We start from the raw sequence: 24,249 nt of genomic DNA on the forward strand, positions 1-24,249 counted from the left end.
CTGATGACTGATGTCTAATTAACTTGTTAAAAAATACTGGCCTTTCCAAATGATGGTAAAGAACATTAAACATCAAACAAGTTAACAACGTTACTGTATTTGTGGCAAGACAGGCAGCGTTTTCACCAACAGTTACAACTGGTCAAATAAGGAGACACACATCTGAAAGGAAACGGTCACACTCACATCAAAGACAGAAACAAGATGAAATTTGCTCAGACCAAACAAGCCACATGTTTATTCACAGAAAATTAAGAAAACGGTGCGACTATGAAAACTTTTGTTTGATAACGGTCAGTGGCAAAATAGAAACAATATATTTAAAGGTCACAGATTCTGTAAAGTGGTTAAAGATAATTCACAATGTGATTATAAACAGGAAATTAAAACAGGGCAGCCTGGATGAAATAGTTAAACAACACAGGTATGAAAATAAAAGTAATAAAAATTTATAACAGCAGCAACAAAAGGCTCATTTGGGTTTAAATCCTGCCATCTAGAGGTTGAAACTTGTTGCACACTGTCCTCATGTCACAATTGATCATGTAACACTGAGCCATCACTTTGTCATCTGGCTTTCAACAGTTAAATGATTGTAACAGACTACGTGTGGTAATTCGACTGAAGAGAAGAAATGAGAGCTGAAAAAAGAGTCATTGGTCCAACCACTCGATTAACATCTACCAAACTGAAGACAAACCCCCTTGTCACACCTCAATTATCCTGCAACTTACTGAGGCACGGACTGACTGAATGTAACATTATATTCCTGCTTTGTCATCACAGATTTGGTGACAACTTTCAAACTGAAGATGTGAGGGGGATGTTACTGTTTAAAGTTATAAAATATGTATATAGTGATGGACAGATTACGAGAAAATGGGTCCCCGGGTGCAGACATGGAAAAAACAACAACACACGAACACACTCCTTCTACAAAGGAGCAAGACCCCCACACTGAAAGAGACAAAAACATAGTTTCTAGTCGTGAAGTGTGTCTTTGTGGTTGTTTGTATGCAGGGTTCCCACACTTTCAACACAATATTTAACCCCATATCCATGATTTGAAGTAAAATGTGTCCTGATACAGCCATACACTATCAAACACGCCCTTTCCTGGCATTTGCAGATAAGTTAACTGCTAGCACTTGCCAACTTTACTCACTTATTAGACATTCAAGCCACTGCCTAGCTGCAGATGATGCCAATAGAGCTGACTCGCACATACGGGTACTTTTTGTGCTTCTTTCCCCCAAAAGGGAGCGTGTATCACATGATACTAGTGACGTTTCAACAGTCACGCAGCGCAGCACTACATTTTAAATCCGTAATACAAGGAACATGTACATGTAATGTTAGACATGTTTATGAACATATGTTAAACAGCCAACATAATGTGTATTCAACACCTTTCCAAAACATTGTTATTTCCAAACAATTTCCAGGCCTTAATCATTTCATAACTTTTCAAGGAATTTCGTGGGAACCCTGTTTATGTCTATGTGGTGGTTTTACGTCTCTTTGTGGTTGTGTTGTGTTCCTTTATAGTCGTTTTATGTCTTTGTGGTTGTGTTGTGTTCCTTTATAGTCATTTTACATCTCTATGTGGTTGTTTTATGTCTCTTTATGGATGTGTTGTTCCTTTTTTGTTGTTTTCTGTCTCTTTGCAATCAGTTGGTATGTCTTTGAGGTTGTCTGATTTTTCTTTCCAATAAAGGGCCGTCCACACTGAGAATGATAACTAAAAATGGTTCTAACTCAAGTGGATGGTGTAGGCCACACCACAACTTTAACGAAAGTGACAGTCTGGATCACTTTCAGAGCGAACACAGACAGCCGGTCAAAATCAAATCCACCTGAATTTACAGGGTGTCACAGCTGGGGCGTGCAGCGTTTGGCACCAGTGTTTACATAACTTTATTGTTCATCAGTGTTGATGCTCATATTATTATTGTTCTTGATGTGGACGGCTCCTAAGGTGTGTCAACAGTCACTTCAAACAGAGTGTCTGGCCCCAGGGCCCCCTGACCCTTTGGGCCCTTAGGCCTTTGCCCGGGTGGCTCATTTAATAATCCATCCATGACTGTAGTCTACAAAATATTTCAAAACAACATTGGAGCAACATGTGACAGTATCTGAGTAGGAGGAGGACTGACAGTTCATCTCAGGAGGAGTAAAGAGACAGAGAGGAGTAACAAAATGGATTAAAGCTCAGACCCTGAACGATTACCACTCGAGTTATAAAGAAATGTCCGGTAAGCCCGGCAGGCGTCCAGGGTTTCTTCTTTAAGGCTAAACTTCTCTAAGTATGGCTTTGTGTGTATCGTGGCCTATGAGTCCAAACATGCGACAAAAGTGAAGAGTAAACACTGTTGTTAGTACAAGCAGATGTTACAAGAGCGATATTAAAACTTAATCCAGCTATAACACAGCGATATACTGTGTGACATACAGTGATATATTTATATATATATAGTGATTGTGACATAAATCCAACTAAAGCCAAACCACTTACTGTCCTAAGGTATGGGCACTTGAGTGGTGAACAGGCACTGCACATCAGAAAGAGAAGACAGGCAACATGACAGAGGTAAGAATTATCATACAAGTGATTCAGATAGTACTGATACCATAATAAATTTTACAATCACAGTGGGTGAAGATCTGGTATGTGTAACAGCGGTTTGGTAATCCATCGAGATCTCTCTGAGTTAGAGTTAACTAATCTATGAAAGCATAAAGGCAAAGGAAAAATAAAAGCTGCCCATCACACTGGGCTCAGTCTACTGCGAGGTACATCACTAACTGGGCGCTGAGCATTGGATGACAGTTGGAGGATGAAGAGGCGGGAGCTGCTCCCAACGGTGAATACACCTGACAGGGAGGTGGTGCACTCCAAACTCCAGGCAGAAACTTAAACAGCTCTGGAGAACAATATCAAGATTTGGCCGTTGTGTTTTGGACTCTTTCCAGCACTGAAGACTGGAGGCTTCTCCCTCCAAAAACTTTATCTAACACCACCACATTCAAAGTGGGCCGACTGGAGAGGATGGCAGCATATAATCCTGGCTAACTAGTGCAGTGTGATAAGGATCAATGTATCTACAACTAAAAACAAAACATATAATCTGGTCCTTTAGAAGTAAGGCCCCAGCTTTTTTTTCCTTTAGAAAATTAAAAACCTCTTAAAAATATAAAAACTTCTTGGTTGGTGTCAAGTGTTTCTGGTCAAAGGCAGTTGCATAAGGGGTCAGAGGCTGAAAAAACTCTTTTCATGCTTGAGGCAGATATATGTGGAAGGATTCAGAGTAACGAGGCTCTGGCCTGATTCATCAGATGGCTGTTTGGCACTGTGGGCCCATCATCTTCTGGAGCGCAGGGATCTGTGGGGACAGGGGACAAGACGATTAGCTGGTTTTAACGGAGAGTCACAAAAATAAAGGGCCTAACTCACAGTGCTGTCAAACATTCAGACACAATTCCTCTATGTACACATTAATCTCTACATTTACACATTTAATAAACAAAACTAAGAAATGCCACACTTTTCTTTTTGCTCCCATTTTTCCACAAGTTGAAATTAAAGATTTGAGACTTTTTCTATGCACACAAAAGACTTAGCTCGCTCTCATTTATGTATCTCCCTTAGTCTGACTCACCTGATGTTAACTGTGGCTATAAGCCTACTGTTGGCCAACTGTCTCCCTTCCTTCCACTGTTACCATTTTCAAAATCCCCTTTTGCTACGGAAAACAACAACAACCTCCAACCCCACAATTTACACACTGAAAGTGGCAAGTTTTGCCAAACATTTGGATCGTGCAATAAGTCATGTCCGAGTTGTTCTTTCAGTGAATTGATGTATAGATCTACAGTGGACAGAACAACTTGCTAACGCACTTTGGAAAACCCCCGACTTCATCTTGCTGTACTTAAATGCCTGATGTTGATCTGTTTTCTGACACAGCCAGCTGGAGTTGATTTGCAACGAATTTTGAAATGTCTCCAGCCAAACAACGCCTAAATGTGTTCCTTTTTGCGCCAGGGGTGTGATCTCGGACCGTCCCAATTCCAAGCCAGATCAGCAAACCTTCTATTGCTGCTGTCAAAGGAGCTGATCTCCTCCTGGAGAATCTGCACGGTTAGCACGAGCTAACACAGCAGCCGCACTAACTGCACTGAAACATTATACGTTTCAAACAAACTCACACTGACAACAAGGCAGCTAGACTCTTTTGTTAAACCTGTTAGTGACCATTAAGTTATGTTAGCCGTGTGATGCTAACAGTTAGCCCTGATGCTGTGTGTGTTCCCCCGACACTATTTTGCAAGGGCAACGTCACTACATCCTGGGCTTTGAGGATTGTGATTGGTTTAGAGAAACAAACACAAGCACATGGTAATATGGTGATTCCAGAGCTTTCTCAAGTGCTGACACAGCGCTGTGCAGCTAGGTCTCGCTACAGGAGGCAACAATGATGCTCTCATGATCTCGATTGTTTGCTGTGAGATGGTCATAAAACTCAGTCCGAGCTGCCTTAACTCAGTCTTTTTCTCATCTTGATGTTCCCGTGAAATCAAACTAGTTTATTATTTTGGTAAGGTTTTAGTTTTGGTTCGTGCAAATACTGAAGTTCTAGACATGAACACTGTCAACAATCAATAGCTTTGCCCTCTCCAGCACCAAACAGGAAGCTGCAAACTGTGTAGACAGTAAAAATCAAGGGGACTCTGGGGAGGTGCAAGAACGTGAACAAGTCTTGGTTTTCTTGGATTGTGCAAAGGAGGAGAGACTGGTGGAGTTGTGGAGTGAAGAAGGGTCGGTGTTAAATCCAGTGTGTATCTGATCCACCAACCAGCACTTATTTTGGTAAAGAATCTTAATTATTAAAACAGTTTGCTTCTCATTCCCTCAGTCTCCTCCCTCTAAAATACCACAGCTAACCAACAGAGGGTGGCAGCGAGTTGAGGCAACAGAATCCAAAATGTAAAGTACACAAATACAGTTTATCTCTATTATGGATTATATTGATGCCAAATTGACAATAATACTGTCGACATATGACACCTTTTATCTTGTATTTCTAGTTAAGTATTTTTGCAGTCATGTAAGAAATTGTTAATATGTCATATTCCTTAAAGGGAGTTTGGTGTAATATTTTCCACCAGGAGCAGAATGGGAAATAATCTTAAAAGGATTCTAGTTGAAGACGTGAAAATAGTGATGCAACAAGATCCCCAGCCTTTGCAAAATCTTATAGACCGTGATTTAAAACTCATTTTGTCTTTAGATGACAGAAGGTGTCAGACTAAAGTCTTTTAAAAAGTCTTTCAAAGTGTTCTAGTGTGTGACAGGCATTAGTGAGCACTTCTCCTTTTCCAAGATAATCCACCCACTGGACATTAACAGCAACACAACTACACAGGTGTGTCTTGCGCTGGTCCCAATAAAAGGCCGCTCTTAATGTGCAGTTTTGACACAGATGTCGCAAGTATTTCGACAAGCCATCCAGATAGCTGATGCAACAACTGATTTGCTCATTGAAGAATTTCTGCACCAACTGTCAAAAACCGTGTCAGGACAGTTAAAAGATACTTAGTTTATCAAATATCCCACAGTTGTTTTATGGACTGAAAATGTGAATTTATTGGATTCTTCTATGTCATTGTCTTTGTACGAAAAAAGACTTAGAAATGCTCTGCTCTCAAAATCATTTGATTTACAACACTGATTGCTTTTGGGATCTGTTGATGCTTGGTGTAGTAATGCTTTACATTTGAATTTTAACTGTACAGTTACATGCTGAAAAGCTTTCTTAATTCTAGTGTTTAAAATATATTGACATATTTGACTGTTGTATTTTACCACTTAATGTCTTCTGGGTATGGTTTTCATACAAGCCACCCTCACATGCACTTTTTTATCATTTTATTCCCTTTTGTTTTGTAATTATATATGTGAAACAAATAAAATAAAAAGTAAAATACTAAAAGATAAGTTCATCTGTGTGCTCATCATCCTCTGCTGTGTCTTGACCTGACTGCAGTTCATCTTCGTAACCAACTTAAGTGAGCAAATCTTCACTTTCGATGGCGTCTGACACTTCAGAGAAATGCTCTCTTCATGGATGAATCCCATGTGAATAAAAAAATGCATATAAGTAACCCTAGTTGTGTCAAATCCATAATGCAGAGTGCCTAATAAATGTATTTTTCAAGATGAAACTTCACATTTTAGAGCAGCTTTTTTATGGTGACCTGCCCAAGGCACACCTGTGTAGTAATGATGCTGTTTAATAAGCATCTTGATTTGACACCTGTCAGGTGGACGGATTATCTTGGCAAAGAAGTTCTCACTAACACAGATACTAAGAAATGTGTGACCAAAATGTGACACAAGAATTTAGAAAAAGTCTTTTATTTCAACTTGTAAAAAATGGGAGCAAAAACAAAAGTGTTGCATTTTATATTTTTTGTTTTGTGTACTAGTAAAACATGGCAAGAGATTTTTTAAGAGTAACTTCAGCACCCCCCGACGACCAATGTTGTGGCTGACATGGGGCTGATGATATCTAATTATGGCCAGTTATTCTGAGTTAAGACCATTTACAAGTATCGTGTTTCTGTAACACAAGCTGTAGACAGAATGCCATTAAACGTTATTGAGTCAGTATGTTCGTGTGACAACTAAATTAAGTTGAAACTCCATCAATCATAGCCTCACTGGTGCAACAAATAAAACAATGTTATGTACAAAATTTACTACAAACTGGATGAAATTTGTAGGATGATGAAAATAACCGGTTTGAAAAAAACAAAACCCTCTTTTAAATCTGTGTTAATTTAATTTCTTAGCCACTCACGGGCAGCTGACAAAGCTGAACATTCAACACTGACATCATCACCTCGTGAAGTTGTTATGGTGACCACTGTCAGCAAACATTCGCTTATTTACACAACAAGATTTTCAGTTTTTAGTCACAACTAATAAACTTTGTTCTTATGTGGGTGGTAAAATTCTCCATGTGGCTTCCCAGGCTGCTTCCAAACTGCACTGCATTCTTGTGCTGATTTGTTGTCCGTGAAGACGATAAACTAAAAGCATGGACGCCGCAGCTTTGTGAAATGGAGAACTGTTGAGCGTTAGTGGGTGTTTGTGCTCAACTAAATGCCCTCTGGCCCTCAAGCTGTTAAAATAATGTTTCATTCCACTGAAAATCTAATTTCTGGAACAGAACAGCATCACGAGGCTGCTTCGTATTCTGTTTTTAATTTACCAGCAATCATACAGCTGACCTATAAGATAACACAAGGGGTGTGGTGAAGCATGTGTGATGAACTGCTGCTCTCACCTTAGTCAGATCCACCCCGGTGAGGGCGTTGACAGACACGGGGAGTTCAGCTAGTAGACGGGTCACCTCTCCAGTCACGCGGCTGCCCTCTCCACTCAGGATGACAATCTCATTGGTCTTGGACAGCGGTGCAGCCACCTTACTGGCAATCTGTTAACACAAACGAGCATCTGTTTGTTATTCCACTGACAAAACACTCCTCATCTGGAGAACAGAAGCTGTCAAATCGAAATTAAATAAAAACATAAATGACTTGATAAATACATAAATATGTCATTAAAATAACCAAAAATAATATTAAAAATAAATGTAGGTATTTTTAATTAATAAATTGTAACATAATTATTCTTTCTGTTTTAATTCTTTTTTTATCTACCTTTGAATTCATTCCCCTATTTACACTACTATTTCAGTTTCAAAAGCTAATAAATGCATCAAAAACATTACATAAAAAATTTATATACAATAAATACATTTTAAAAATAATATATATTTTTAATTTCAAATTTAAATTTCTAAATTTAATTTTTTTGTACATTTTTCTTTTTAGAAATATAAATTTGAAAATTAACAAAAAAAAAGGAATTCATTAACAAATAAATGAACAAATTAATTAATTAATTAAAAAGGAGATATATATTGAAAAGTAAATAAATAGGGGAATTAATACAAAGTTAAATAAATAAATACAGAGGTGAATTTAAAAGCATATGTCATTGTTTTAATTTAATTAATTAATGCTTACATTTATTTCTATTTATCTATTTTGAGGCACATTTAATCATTAATTTAATTCTAATTTATTTATCTGAATTAATATTTCATTTATTTATGAAGTAATTTATCTATTTTTGATTTTGGCAGCTTCCTTACTCCATACCTCATATCATCTACATGACAGGAACTGACATGAGCATATTTCATTCATTCTGTTTCCTCATATTGGTTCTCCAAAAATACCAAAGTCATCTGTCTCTGATAGGCAGTGTATGAACCAGTGTAATCCAACAAACACCATGCTGAGATGTTGTAGGGGTATAGCATTACCCTAAATGTGAGAGGATGAGTACTTGTAGCATCTGTAAGGCAGGAGGGTTAGTACATTTTTTAATGAGTCACATGTAAACCTGCCGGGTGTGTTAAGGAAACATGAGGAAATGCATTCTGTGGATTATTAACAATGGCAGATTGTTTCTTGTCAACGTGTTTGATTATAATGAACCTATCAGATGATGAAGACTAGTTTGCTGATGTCTGAGAATAAAAATATATACCAGCTTCAGAATGCTAAAAAGGTTTCATGTTTTAGTAAAGCCAACTGCCTATGGTTATTATTTTTACAGTTTGTCTTTACTTGTTAGCATTCACGTGTAAAACAGCTGTTTAAAGAACACACAGATGACTGGAGTGCCAAGCCTCTAGTGGTGAAGACATTTGGATAATCAGACCAATAAACCAAACTTCCCAAATGTTGGGGAATTCTTTTAAAACCAGTGGTGTATAAATGAATACCACGAACCATGGGCAGAGCCTCCAGGACCAGAGCCGTCTTGGCAGCCTCTCCATATTCCTGATAGGCTTCAGCTTTCAGCCTCATCTTCTCAGCCTCTGCCTTTCCCACCGCTTCAATAGAGGAGGCCTCTGCTTCACCGATAAGGCGGATCTTGTCAGCCTCTGCCTGCGCCGTCAGAACTGTCTTTTTCCTGGGGGAGGAGCATCATAATTAGTTTTAATTAGGCTCCTTTCAGACCTAGAGTTGTCTTGCTTTGGTTCGAATCAGGGACTTATTTTGTTACAAAGTTGTTTAATTGCCTAGAGTTAGTTCGTGTTCTCACGGCAGCATTTACAAGCGGACCAGATCAAATGCCTGCATGACAAAAGCTGCTCTTGACTCATCAGAATTTCCATGTGAGAAAGATCCATGAAGTAAACAAAACGTTGAAGAAGAGTACACTTGCAAGATAAATGTGACACTTTCTAATGTCACAATGGAGGGACAACTACGCAAGTTGATTTTAGCGCTGCTCATCGTGGACTACATTGCTGTCATTGTTCATTTTAGTCAAACCATACAGTTTGAAAATGAGGCGCTCCAACTAGAAAACAATGTTTTGATGCATTGGATGTGCTGAATGTGCATATTAAGGCAGTACAGGAGGAGGTGCACATTAATAATCCTCCAGGACTGTAACATGCTCATGTTTAACCCAAACAATGTGTCATGTGACTGCAGTTTCTCTTCAAGAAGGTCTCGGTTTGTATGTTTTGGTGCGCATCTGAGTGCGACTGCTGTGTTCACACCTGCCCAAATGAACTGCACAGCCACTTTGGGCTCCTGGGCCTGTGCCCAGTAGGCCAATTCAGTAATCCACAATTGTATTGATGCTAACAAACCTTAACAGCATTACAAAACCTGTTATCATAGCTAGAAACTTATAAAAACATTACACTCTACACTGGCTGAGACCAACAGTCAAATGACACGAATGATACTGATGATACTTTAACTCCAGGCTGTTTACACTGAGCAGACAGGAGAGGACAAGAGAGGTTGTAAGAAGAGGTTGTAAAAATGTATTTTGTGTAGCATGTGGAGCCCCCATTTTTTCCAATATTGGTAACACTTGTGGGCATTTGGATTCCATTTTTTCAGATTATTGAAAAATAATTTCTTGCGTTTTTTTTCCCCTTTTTTTGTTATCATTTGAGGTGTTAGAACGGTGTTATACTGCACAAAGCCTTTCCTTGATTGTGCTGTTTCCAAAAAGGTGCAGCAGTGGAAACCCAGCCACAGTGAGTAAAATGTGAAAGGAGCAAAAAACACAGTTAAACTGCTCGGGGCTAAGAGATTAATTAAAATATGTACTTGCGGTCTAGCATTAGAAAGACTTGTTATTCAATTTAGAGAGCACGTTTGAATCATGTGTTTAAAACGTTGGCAGTACGGCTCCTTTTGTCCACATTTAGTAAACTTAGAATAAGGATAGTGACACTTGAATTATGAAAACTAGTAAAATGATCCTTCATAATGATCAAGTTTGGAGACTTTAACACCTAAATAAAGCTGAAGAGAGAATGATTTTACTGTGGCCCACTCACTTGCGTCCCTCAGCCAGCTGCTGCATCTTGTAGGCTTCAGCCTCGGCGGGTCTCTTCACGGTGGCGACAAGCTCCTTGTCAGTGCGGTCAATCTCCTTCTCCTCGATAGTGATCTGCTTCTTCCTCTGCACCACCTCAATCTCAATCTCCTCGAGACGGATCTTCTGCTGCTCTTTGGCCGCCTGCAGCTCGTACGCCAGCTGAGCCTCTGCTTTCTAGAGAGGCAGGTTTGGGTTTTTTTCATTAATACGTAACTCTAAAGCTTGATTCTTGAATATATACACAATAAAAAGTTTTTAGTACCTTTGTGTTCACTTCCTGATTAAAGGCAGCTTTCTGCATTTCCAGCTCTCGTTTGGAGTCGGCCATTTTTGTGTCAGCTAAGAACTTAACATCCATCATTTCTTTCTTACACTCAGCTTCCTGTAAAAGACAGTGTGGAAAAGACAATGACATGGAGATGGATGAGCAGCAGTTTGTTGGTTTCTCTACTGTGATAGCTATTAGCTAATAGCTATTAAGAATTGGAGGAAGGATGTTTTTAATGCTTTTGCTTTATAGTTTTTATTTCCTCTTACCCTGATGCCAGCGTCTCTTTCTGCCTCTGCCACTCCGATGTCTGCATCCCTCTGTACTGCAGCTGTCTGAGTTTTGCCCAGTGAGCTCAGGTACTCCACTTTATCATACACATCCTGTCAGGAGGAGAAATAAATATGGAGGTACAATATGGTAAGTAATTTAATCATGCTATTTTACAGCAGAACCAAAAAGGCTGAATGCAGAATGAAGATGTCCCACACCTTGATGGTGAAGCTGAGGATCTCGATGCCCATGCGGCCGACATCAGGTGCTGCCACCTCTCGCACCAAGGTGGCAAATTTGTCTCTGTCTTGGTAAATCTGCTCAACAGTGAGGGTACCTGAAAGGATGGAAACTGTGTTTAGTGCTGTCCCTGGGGCTGTACCACACTTCAAAACTTTCATGGCACTGATCAAATCACTCAAATACTCTGAGTATTGAAAAATGCCTTGTCATTTGGTACCAATTTTCGATACTTAAGGAGTATATCTGTTCATTGCAAAGCCTCTTTCCCATTGGACAACAACCCCGCTAACACCCACTGACATCTGGCTTTTGTCGTTAATGGAAAAAGTTACAATGACTCTGCAGTTGTAATTAGTATTTATCAGCTCAAGCTCTGGTTGGTAGTGATGGAAACATGACACCTGGGTGGACACGCTATTTTTTGGCCCTTTCTGCTGTGACTGTTCATTACTTCTGCAAGTCTCTGTCATCTCAGTCACAAACTCTGTCCATCTCCAGCCAAGCAGTGCTCAAACATTGTTCCAAAACAGTTCACACTGAGTTGGAAAGAGAGACTGAATAAGTAACATATATATGAAAAAAAGAAATCATCCTAATTTTAACTGGCCTTCACTTTGTTTCTACCTTTTTCTACCTCTGTTTTCTGGCGTGTTTGTGTCCACATTTGTTTATTTTGAATAAACAGAAGCAACACCTGCTATTTGTCTTGATTATAATATAATGTATGTCTTCAGTTATTCTGTCTCCTTGTGCTCACTCTGATCAAATTGACCTTTCCTTGTTCTTGTTCCCGCTGGATCGTTGTGCTCTTGTGCATGCTGATACCTGCTCTGTATTAACACACACCTGCTGAGCAAGATGTGTTCAAGTCAACTACATTTTACCGGAAAGGAAAATAAACTGAACTAATCCTGCCCTTTGACACGTTTCACTCCACAACCACCTATCTGGTAAAACTGCTTCACACTGTGACTCAGTCCAAATCATGGTGACATTTTTATCTCATACTAAACAAAACAGACTGAAACTTGTTAAAGAATAAAAGTAAAATAGCAACAAAATGTATCTAGATTAAGAAACTAGAATTATGATAATTACAACCATTTACAATCTTCTGCTAGTGAATCATGTTCATGCTGTGATCATGTCTTTCAAAGGAAGAAAAGATCTAGTGTATGGAGGATGGAGGCTGCCAATTTAAAACATAAATCAATAAATGACTTGATAAATAAATTAACATGCCATAGAATGTACCAAAATAATAACTGCCTCATTGGAATAATGAAGAAGAAAATCTTAAGAAAATAATTAAGAAATATCTAAGTTTGAGGAAATAAATAAAATATGTATAAGTAAATAAATACATAAAAAATAAAAATGTACATTTAAAATGAGTGCAAAAATTAATACATATTTAAAAAATAATTATAAATAAATCAATAAATGGAGAAAAAAAATTAAGAAAGTAAATCTATGACACATTTTCCCAAGTTATTAATACCTACATTTTTTTTAATATGATTTTTCTAACATTAAATAACATACCTTTTTATTTATCACTTAGTCATTTATCTATTTTTGATTTGGCATCTTCCATCCTCCATACAGGTGAAGCTATCTTTTCTGTTTATTCCTTAATCTTTCTCCTTCTCTACTTTTCTATAATATAGGCAAAGACTGCACAGACTGTCCACATTTGTTGGAAAAACAAGAACAATAACACCAACAACAACAAACAAATCGAGCCGTGACTGCAGTTTGGAGAAATGACTCACCGAGGATGGCACGCAGGTGACCCTCAAGGGTCTGCAGGATCACACTCTTGATCTCAATGACTGACTTCCCCAGGAACTGCTCGCAGGCGTAACCCAGCAGCTCATCTTCCGTCATCACCTTTACCTGGTGCCAACGTTGACAAAGATCGTCAGCTGAACACACAGCCACAAACACAGGCACACAAATACAGGGTGTGGCGCACATAAAAAGACGACACATGCTGGCTTTTGTGGAATCATCCAACAATCATTTTCTATACATCGTTCTGTTCACTTTTACACCATCAGTTATGTAAAGGAAACAAAAAGAAACATAACATTTAGAAGAATGGGAAATCAACACACAAATATAATTTAAGAAAAATACTGCAAAGTCTGCGATGCATTAGTGACATGGATGCATTAAGGCCGGATTGTTTTTAAAAAATTTCTAAGTGCAAGTGCATCTGATTTATGGTCTTGCATCCTTGCTATTGGTTTTGCTGTGTAGTGATGGACTGCTTCAGTTCTTATTCATACCCAACAGCTAGTGCTGGGGACTGAAGGCTGCACACACTCAGGGCTGACCAGTGTAATTATAATCTTATACACAGTCACCTTGCCTAATTCATCAAGGGGACAAGGGTTTAGAAAACACTGGCCAATACTGACATGGAGCAAATTATAAACGGCGAGATATCAAATGATCTAAAGTTCATGTTCAAATTCCTGTTGAGTTTATGTTTTTATGAACCCTGAGCAGAATTATATAATAATGCTTTTCCATAATTATATTTTCAATACACCAAAATGGGTTACACATTTACAGATAATCATTATTTGTTATTCAAGAGTAGTGTGTGCGCTGACCATACATGCAGCCTGTTGCAGTTTCTCCTGCTTGTTTCCTCATTTTCTTACAACTTTTAGACTTTTATCATACTTGTTTAAGTTTTTACTATTGATTTAGTAAAATATTAATTTAGCTCACTGACATTATTACTGAATTTACACTGTACATTTCAACTAATATTCTTATTCAATTCTCATTTATTCAGGGTGTCAACAAGTATCAGAGACTTACATTTTCTGCTTTTTAAAACCTTTTAAAGATGATTTTTAACCAAATTTAAGACAGATTTTTGAACAAATTCCCCTTTTCTTGTTCAAGCATTGCAGGTAAGTATAAAGGTAAATACACAGTATATATGTGATCCTGTGCTGAGGAAGGTTTTATGTAGGAATATGGTTTTACAGTGAGTGACGTTAATTGACATTTTGTCAGCAGGTAAGTGCAATTACAAAATAAAAAGAAAGTATTCAGTTTAAAGATTTGTAACATCAGAAAAGAGGACTTTCAAGCATTTTGGTACAAGAGCTTGACTCAATTTGACAAAAAGAAACGTATAAGTGAAATAGGATGATGTATTTGTGGCAATTAGGACCTCACAAATTCAAATGTAAGACGTATTTACTGACTTTTAAGGCCTACTTATAAAGATTTTTTAAGAAACCTGCAGACACCCTGGTCTACTATTATATTTAACACTTACAGATCCCCCTCATTTTAACTTTACTTTTCATTTTTATTTACACTTTGTTTATATGTTTGCATAATGCACATATTTGTATCTACTTTTTATATATATATTTTCTATTGTTCTTATAATGTGTCTATGCTTACATATAAGAGGAACTGTAACAGGATCCAATGCCCCCAGGGATCAAGAAAGTATTTCTGATTCTGACATAAATTATTATAAAATTTTGACTTTAGTCATAATGAATGTGTACCTGGTCTTCAATTGTGCAGACAGTTGCATCCTAGTATCTAATCCATGTCCTCCACATCAAGCCACAGTCAGTAATCAGCTATTATTAGATGCTGTATGTTTGTGATCAATAGATGAATTTGACCTCAAACCCGTTCCTTTGGGCTTATGATGACAAGAAAAGCATGTAGTTGTAATGCATATGCTACACTAAAATTTTAGGATGCAGAAAGATTTACGCCCTGCTAATAAAGTTTTACTTTCACATGATAAGTAATGCAGTGCCAATAACAATTCAGTAATTTACCGAATGTTCCTGTTACAAGGTCAAAAAACAATAAGCTGGATAATTCATGGCTGAGGAAATTATATGAGGAGACAAACATCTGTGGGATAATTTACAATAAAATTAAACAAAATGAAAATCAATGGCAATGACCCGAGGCTTACAAGATAAACACAAGGGCAGTCAGTGACAGTAAGAGGAATCACTTATACAGTCAGGAAATCAAAAGAAATGGTGTAAGACAGAAGGTTGTTGGGTTATGTTGTACTCCGCTGGAGCTGTAAGAAAAGAGAGCGTGAGCTGGGTCCTTAGGCGAGAGGTCTGCACATGGTTTTGTTTTGCAACATGCACTCATACCAGGAATGAGGGAAACACAAAGTCAGGGAAGGCGGACGTCATTCCAAAGAAACACGTCTGAGAACAGGGCAGGCTGCAGGCCGGCCACACAACCACACACAGGCCAGCTCAAACAGACAGCAGGGGGAGCCGTACCGCGGCCGACACTGCAATAAAGTGTGTAATCTCTTGCGCTTAACTCCTGACCTCCTACCCCAACCCCCGCCATTCCCCTCGTGACACCACCCTCCCTCCAGCCTCCTCCAAACCCACAGTTCTTTCAAGATAAAAACACTAAAAAGCACAAGTACTGGAAATGTGACAGAAAAAGAATGACATCAAAACTTTTCCTGACAACTATTTCCTCAACTTGTGTTTTAAAGGTGACAGATTTGTCAAGTTCTTTGATTGATGTAGTTTTACTGCCGACTGACAAAATATACTCCTACTGAAAGTCACGTGGCTAAATGTGATTGAAATGGAAGAGTGTGGTTTATATACACTTAAAAAACAGATTAACATTCTGCTCTGGTTTCCTTCACATCTATTCTGTTGGTTGCCTCCCTCTCAGTCCAAACATGTCACTTTAACAAGGACACACTGCTCCTGTTGCCATGGGACACACATGGCTCCACAATGGCTTTGGTTTAGGTTGGACCAATCAAACGGTGGCATGATGAGCCTCTCTGTGAAGTGAACTGTGTGAGAGTGGGGGCTGCTCGGCTTCAAACAGTGGGCTCATTGTCAGCATGCATGTAGGAAAACACAGAGAGGAACACTGGCATGACAGTGGTCAAAAATACAGAACTGATAATGAGGCATCTTCTTTCAAATACATGAAAAAACACTGGCATGCAGACAGAAAAAAGGGAAATGGATATGACCACAATATCACTTACAAACAGAAATGCAGAGAATAGTCATTTATTATGTCACACGTTCTTCAAGAGAAAATCCACCTTATAAAAGACAGGACGTAAAGATTCAGTTTGATGCTCAAACACATTTAAACTAGTTTTATAATTCTGTCAAAGGACAACAGGGGACTCCCTGAATACTTGGTATTTCACCCGGGGGCAGTGCCTTATGTCCTGCATCATGCACAGACACTCACAGTGTTGTGTGCCAGACAGGCGTTCTCGTCAGCTTGCACTGGGTTGTCCTGGACTTTTTAGATAAACTAGCAAAACAGTAACATAAAAAAAGAAGTTTATTAACCTAATCTTTGCCTTAATCTGACGTGACCCATACCCAGCCCAAACAGGCGTGGAAGGCAGACTTTCCATGTATATAGTACATTATACCAAATATACAAGTTATAGAGAAACATGAATAGTATATTCTGAATGCCTTCATACCTGGCATGCATCAAATAAACTTACCTCACTGTATGCCAATATTACTTTGTCTAGTTTGCCTAAGTTTCTAGGCGTTAGAAATAATTAACCAGCTTCACTATAACTCGCAGCATTCACAGACAAACACTTGTCTTTTGCTGGACACATTTTCCCCACAAATAGGAGGTGCATGTCAGGCTACAGTGTAGGGTACGGCGTAGGCTCCACATCAACTTATTCACAAGTACCCTTAATTATTTGGGGTAGCCTACACATGTAGCTGCTCAAACTTCATACAGAAAGCACTTATTATGGAGCACTCTGGGACAGACAGCGGTTTCATGGGAGAACCAGTGTAACAATGCTTTTATCCCAAACTAGGATGTGGCTATGAAAACGTAGATACACATACATAATCCAACTAATCACACTCTTGCTCAAACCAAAATGTCAGCTGTCTACAATAAATTCCAGCAGAGATATTAATTGACATTTGACTCAAGTAAAAATGACTTATGAACATATGAACTTTGGTAACAACTGTTTTTGATAACATGATGTTTGTGACGTTTCAGTCTAAGCATCTGATATTTGCAGATTTGCATATCATAGAGCAGTGGTTCCCAACTAGTCCAGCCACGGGGTCCAGATTTCTCCTTAGTCATTAGTTCAAGGTCCAACACTTTAATACATTTAGCATCATACTTGTGTTTGGCCAGGCTGTCGAGCTACTTTGCTGTCTCTGATAAGTAGCAGTCTGTTGTCTGTCAAAAACTTGACACGTTTCCGAGTCACTTGTGGTCCACTCAGAATGGGCCCGCGACCCACTTCTGGACCACGACCCACCAGTTGGGAACCACTGTCATAGAATATTGGACTATTGACCTCAGCAGAGGTCTTCGCTCTCTGAGTGTCCTGCTAGTTTGAAGTGGATTTTCTCTTTAACATCTCAAGGTTGTCAACCTTAAAAAAACCATTTTGGCACTGAACAGGATGAAACAACCAAACAGATAGTCACAATATAATAATAGTTCAAAAAATAAAACAGACATTGACACTAAAATGCACATCAGGCTCAACATGGACCCTTTCTCCTGTCACGCTAGGACCAGCTTCAAACTGAGAATAACACTCCGTCAACAGAACACAAGGGCTGCTACAGCACAGGAACCAGTGTGATGTTAATATCTGAACCAGAAAGTCCAGTTTGAAGGGTTGTCAAACACAGAGTGCCAATTCTGTGGTCTCATTGAAATGAATATTGTGTTTTTTTGACTAGGTGCTACTGTCAGTCTGAATGAAGCCAGATACTTCAAACTATTTTGCCCAGTTATGAGGGTAAATCATGCAGACAATTTTTTGACCCAACATCTGTATGTACATCTGACTTACTGTCTTAGTCAAAAATGCAGGTGTGCATCTTACTTTGAGCCCTCTGTATGAAATACCACCTCTGCTGTGATAATGGGGTGATGCCAGAGAAAAGGAGGGTGTGGTGGGTGGTGGGGATTAATGTGTGGGTTAGTGGAGTCTGAGCTGGCATTCCCAGAAAAGTGTGGTGATTTACCTGAGCCACCCCAGTGACAGTAATAGCTACACCCTCCGCTGTCTCTACATCCTCACACTTGGGCTGCAGGGTCATAATCTCAAGCGTTATCCTGTTGAAGAATGTGGAAAAAAAATAAAAATTGACATGTTCGGAGGGAAAGCAAATGAAGGGAAGGGCCAGAACACAAGGAAAAAAAACAGGACAAAGTGAAACCATTCACCCAAGGACTCCAGATCACTAACAACGGAGCAAAATGAAATGCTATCCAGAATTGTGATATTGATTTTTGTTGTAATTCTTTTCAAATGCAGCTTTATTAAAAATAACTTAGTTTGTATTTAACATTCCTCAATTTTTTTTAACGCCATTTCTACAGCCTTCATTTGTTGACCCCCGTTGCTAAAGGTGACTCAGAGTTCAGCTTAACTGGGGAAGCCGAAGTTAGTGACAGCTGACTGTCGCCCCTCCACTGCAGAGGAAAAAAAGCAATGAAGATGAGAAAAGCAAACACACATAGACACGTTAGCTTGTTAGTTGAACCATTTTCCTGGGTCTTCCTTTGGCCTCGAGCACCAGCCACTGCTTTTTCTTTTTTTTTTTTTGTGGGGTCTTTTGAAATGCATTACCTGAGCCACCCCTGTCACATCCAGGGGAACACCCTCCAAGGTTTCGATATTCTCACAGCGACAGAGGATGGTCATAACCTCCAGAGACATTCTACGCAGGCAGGCAGGCAGGCGGGAATAGCAAGAGGCAAAACAGTAAGTTGGACAACAGCTGTTAGGAATGTCAGTAACCAAGGTCAAGAGGAAGAGGGAAGAGGGAGGGGGTAATAGACACAACCTGACCTCCTGTTTTTGCTGGTTTTAACCCAGAAGGTGCTGCTGACACCTCTTACAGAACCAGGATCCGTACAGCTATAACACAGCTACTCTTGTCTCTGATAGCTTGGATTTGTTGGAGTGGGTCTGCACACTCCCAGGTTGGAGAAGCAGCAGCAAGAAATATTTTAGTCACCTAAAAAAAATTATATCAGTTTAAGAGTACACTATATTTAGAATATTTTCACCACTTTCCCTTGCTGTCTAACAGCTCTCTCCGATGAGGAACTGAAGCCATTATATTGCTCTCTTCAAAAGCCACCAGACTCCATTGACAAAAACAGTAATTTGACCTGGCAGGATGGGGGAGTTGCTGGTGTACTGCTGCCTAGATCAGTTTGTTTGTGTCACTGTGTCACTTTGGTGATCTGAACAAACACCAAAGTCACCAATAACAAAAACTAACCCATTGACTTTGTGTTGCTTGACTGAAAACTATACACTTATACATGATTTTGGACAATAACCAATAAGGTGACATATTTATGACACAAGTACACTCTGAAAATGGAAATGAACTAATGATGATAAATTTGTGTTCAAAGAAGTAACAAGAAATACTACAGGAAATTAATGTCTTTGTGTTGTACTTTTCTAAATCAAATTAGTTACAAAAAAGCCTTGGGTTCATTCAGACATTACAAAATTAAATTCAAGGACTTTCAAGTGTTCTTTTTCTAGCACTATATTTTCCTTTTCACAGAATTAACTCAAAGCAAATAATTTATCTTCATATATTAGTTTTTATTAAGTTTCACTTTCAATTTTCAGCAGAGCTATTAAATCAGCACACAGCTGAAGAGAGAGGAAAACAAATGGCATTAAAAAGCTGGCTTTTGTTTAGCCATGGGAACATAGGCTTACTGGTTTTGCCGAGGATTTAAGAGAGATGGTATCAGGCGGAACATCCCCATCCCGTGCATTGGCTCATCAAGATATTCTCCACAGCTTGTTTTACATTCATACAGTGCACAAAAAAAGTTTAACCACTGTGCTTGTGCTGTATAATGGCAGGGGAAACCCCTAAAGGTAGCCTTGAATAGAGCAATGTATCTGCTTTTGTTCCCTATCAGAAAAGGCAGTCTGACGGTAAGGTAATGCAGTGACATATTTTAAATGTAATGTACTGCTGACAGCTTATATTCCTAACCTACCGTGGTGGCACTGTACTTCTGCTTGCTTCTCCAATCTGAGGTTGTGCCGACCGCCATCTACTGTAGGTAATGCATTGACTATGGATGAGTACATTATTATTCTCCACTTCAAAAAATCCAAACTATCCCTTTAAAAAAATGTTTCAATAAACTGGGACAAAGAGCAGGATCTACAGTTGAAAACTCTAGTAAGTGTTGACAGGATTCTTGAACCAAGCGCCTCTCCAAAGATTACATTTGTATGGAGATAACACAAGAATGTCCTCTACAAACAATCATTATCCTGCACTTCAGTACTCATCTGGCTGGATCATTTATATGAGATTATGTTTCAGAGCTGATAAAAACAGCTGTTCTTTTACAATAAATACCGACTCAGATTCATTGCTGTTCAAGGCAAAGACATGGGAGGTTGATTGCAGCAACACTTAGAAGAGGAGTCTCCACCCCTTTCTTCTTTGCAACTGGATCAATGAGTCACAGGCCTGGACATTAACATGATTACTGCATCACAAGCGGGAAGCCACCCTGCCTCCCCTCTGCTTTTATAATGCTGTCCTTATGCACACAGGGCTTTTAGCTGGAGTGGCCACCACTCTGTCTTCTGTTTCTATCATCCAAGAAAGCATCTGAAATGTTGACCAAACGGCACACATGACCAAATTGCAGAATAAAAACAACGAGAAAGGATTCCTGGGACCGCCTGTCTCTAAATGGGGATTTATAAATCCAGCCATGCATTACTTTATTGTAGAGGTCTACCATTACGTTTCCTAGCAACTAAAAGACAAAGAGCAGCACTTAATGGGAAATGGGTAACCTGAAGAAGACGCACTGGGGCTCAGATAGGGTAAGATCGACACCAGACAAAGCAAAGCAGGTTAGCAAAGTAGAAACAAAGAGACATGCAAACCGCAAATAATACATCAATCAATCCAGAGACAAGGAATGTTTTCACACTTAAGTTGATGTTCACAGGTCTACTGTGCGCTATATTTTACAGATGGTACAGCTAGATTGTTTTAAAAAAGAAAAATCACCTCATGCAACAGATACAGTCAGTGTCTAGTCATAGTTAAGGGTAAGGGCAGAGTCTGCAAGGGGGAAAACAGTCCAGCCTATAATGCTCAGAAAGCACTGTTCTTAACTATAATGCTGCCATAGATATTAAACTTAGCATAATATCAGTACCCTACAGCCATTAACACTATGAGACTAGCGTGTCTGAGTGAAATAAATGCATGTTTTGAGACAGTATAGCAGGGTTACTTAACCCCATTAGCCTGTGTACAGACGATGTGTTATAACGTTATCACGCAGGGATTTGCAACCTCAAGAACAACAGGTTCTTGGAGTTTCACAACTTTATTTACCAGTAGCTAAAGTGTTAGATCATTCTTATTCAACCAGAAACAGCCCCGAAATCACTACCACCAAATCTACCAGACTCCATTTAAATAAACAGTGATTTTGGCTTGTATAGAGGCAGCATATTTTCACATCTAACTGGGAGAATTAAGAGTTTATTTTATCCTAACCAGTGTTGGTGATTGTTACAACATTGGAAAGATGAAGCAAGAGGGTCTGTTTGAGTTTTATTTTGTTTCCATTGACTGAATGAAGTGTGTTTTATGATGATAAAATTACTGTTTATCTAAATGGAGTCTGGTGGGTTTGAGATAGCAATTACGGGCTGTTTCTGGTTAAACAAAAATGATCCTACTCTTTAACAAAAGGTCTATCTCTGTAAGGAGATTATTTCATTAATATTGTCAGAAACTGATGCCCCGTTTCCATTGATCAGTACAGTATGTTTCAGTTCGGTGCGCTTTTTTCCGTTTCCACTGTGAAAAGTTGTGGATGGTACCAATGGAACCGTTCTGTATCCATTTTTGTTTCCCCCTCTGTTGGGGTACCTAGCACACAGATCTGGTACTAAAAGGTGGAGCTGTGAACACTGCAGTCTGTTGATTGGTCAATAAAGGACAGTCACTCTGCTCAGGGCTGAGTTGTGGCTGGTTTTGAGGCTCATGTAACCACTGTTCATACTGTGGAGAGTTTTATTAGTAGACTGTAGCTATAAAAATAAAAGATGTTACGCTGCCTCTCACAGCAGCTGGAATCAGAGAAAAAATTAACTTCATTCACTGGGCTGACTGCTGGTGATTTTTAAGGTGGAACGTAAATTTGTAATGTTGCTCAATGCATGAAGTCACGGCATGAATCAATCAACACATCTTAAATATTCCATCTGACAACTTTGACAATTACTTTAGTTTTTATATGACATACACTTTTAGTAATGAGTGGATCTTGAAGTGTTTATATATATTAATTTCAACTAAATCATGTGAACGGCATATATTCTAATCCTCACTCGGAGGAAAAAACAAGGGTCACACAGTGCCGTTCCTGTGGACTCCAGCAACACTAAACCCCCGAGCTTGCCTTAGATGGACTAAATGCACAAAGCTGCTATTTTCAAACATCCCATGGAGAGAGACTCTCACTGCAGCCTGCTTCATTTTGTTCTGAAAATGTTGCCGTGCAGCCTCGGTCTGTGGACAATAAACAAGGTGCAGACTTCCCTCTGTGTCACCGGTAATGAGAAAATACAGTGAGAGATGGATGGAGCAGTGAGTGACAACAACCCCTCCCTAATTTAAGGGTAACTTTGCAGTGGAAACGCTAGGGTCTAGGTACCATGTCTGAAGTGTTACTTTTGGTTCCAAAGGTACGGTACCTTTGAAAGTACCTGAAAGTGTTTGGTGCAAACAGGGCTTTATAATAATGATCTGAGCCTGTCAGTGACAAAAACAAGAACTTCAAGCAGACATATATCAACAGTGTGAACATGCCCCGAGTGTTAACACTGCAGCCTGTTTCACTGATGCTCTCACACAATACTGAACCAATTTCAAAAATATTGTTCCCAATAGGGCTGTCAACGAATATTCTAAATTCAAATTTAAATTCGAATTTGAAAAAAAATGGACCTTCAAATGTGAAAATTGATATTCGATTGTGGAGAGAGAAAAAAAACACCACCGCAGCTGTCCTCTTTGCAAGTGGGCGTTGGCATCAGATGCGCATTTCTCCACGCTGGTCGACAAGCGGTTCTGCTCCCAGCTGTTGTCTCCGTCACCCAGCTTGACACATTCGCTCGCGGCTCGCGCAGAAAATAGACCAGACGCCAAAACGATCGCTGCAGGGCGCAAGCCGGTCACGGTCCGGTGCTTCGAGGCTATTCGCAGCGCTTCCGCGGGCGGTGTGGTCACGGGTCAGAGAGGGGGGGGGGGGCGAGTGAGAGGTCCGCGGTCGTTTATAACGTAATGTTATAGATAATTGTTTTATGTGTTTTAATGTGTAGGTATGTAAATGTTTTCAAAGACGTTTATGTTGAAATAAAAATACCTACAGGTAGTTATGTTTCATATATAAGTATGTTTCCTTGTATTAGTTTGCCCTTTTGTGGACATAATGCGGAAAAAAAAAATATTCGAATGGTTCGAACCTATGAGTTATTTTTAGAAGGAATCTTCGAACGTCATTTTTGAGCAATTTTGACAGCCCTAGTTCCCAATAGTCACTTCAATGCAAAAACAAGGTTGAACTTTAACTCTGTATCTTTAAGTTTATTTGACATACAGAAAGCTACACAGCAACTTCAGCATGGTAGCTCTGATTTCCTCCTTGGCGTGAGAAGATGTGACATTTTGTGGTGGATCCCATAAACACTGACTGTATCTGTTGAGGCTCTTAAGTGAGGAATAACACACTTCAATTTTGAGCTAAATTTGTGATCACTCAGACATGAGAATGTCCCGAAAGCTTGCCACATGACAGCCTAGACTCTGTGGACAGTATAATTGCAAACAAAAGCAGCTACACTGACATTAAAACA

The 24,249-nt window shown here is 39.2% G+C and overlaps 1 protein-coding gene across 1 annotated transcript in view; it reads right to left on the reverse strand.

Annotated features, from left to right (window-relative positions):
- Positions 1 to 210: 210 nt before the first annotated feature.
- LOC117269870 (flotillin-2a) overlaps positions 211 to 24,249 on the reverse strand; it is a 34,673-nt gene continuing 10,634 nt past the window's right edge. The window contains exons 3-11 of the mRNA XM_078172373.1: positions 18,329 to 18,419; positions 13,052 to 13,175; positions 11,252 to 11,370; positions 11,030 to 11,143; positions 10,755 to 10,874; positions 10,452 to 10,666; positions 8,872 to 9,055; positions 7,353 to 7,502; positions 211 to 3,383 (exon numbers count right to left, since the gene is read on the reverse strand). Coding sequence (XP_078028499.1) covers positions 3,333 to 3,383; positions 7,353 to 7,502; positions 8,872 to 9,055; positions 10,452 to 10,666; positions 10,755 to 10,874; positions 11,030 to 11,143; positions 11,252 to 11,370; positions 13,052 to 13,175; positions 18,329 to 18,419 — 1,168 coding nt within the window. The 3' untranslated portion in view covers positions 211 to 3,332. The remainder of the gene's footprint in view (positions 3,384 to 7,352; positions 7,503 to 8,871; positions 9,056 to 10,451; positions 10,667 to 10,754; positions 10,875 to 11,029; positions 11,144 to 11,251; positions 11,371 to 13,051; positions 13,176 to 18,328; positions 18,420 to 24,249) is intronic.

Source organism: Epinephelus lanceolatus, chromosome 11 (assembly GCF_041903045.1).
Source record: "Epinephelus lanceolatus isolate andai-2023 chromosome 11, ASM4190304v1, whole genome shotgun sequence".
NCBI lineage: Eukaryota > Metazoa > Chordata > Actinopteri > Perciformes > Serranidae > Epinephelus > Epinephelus lanceolatus.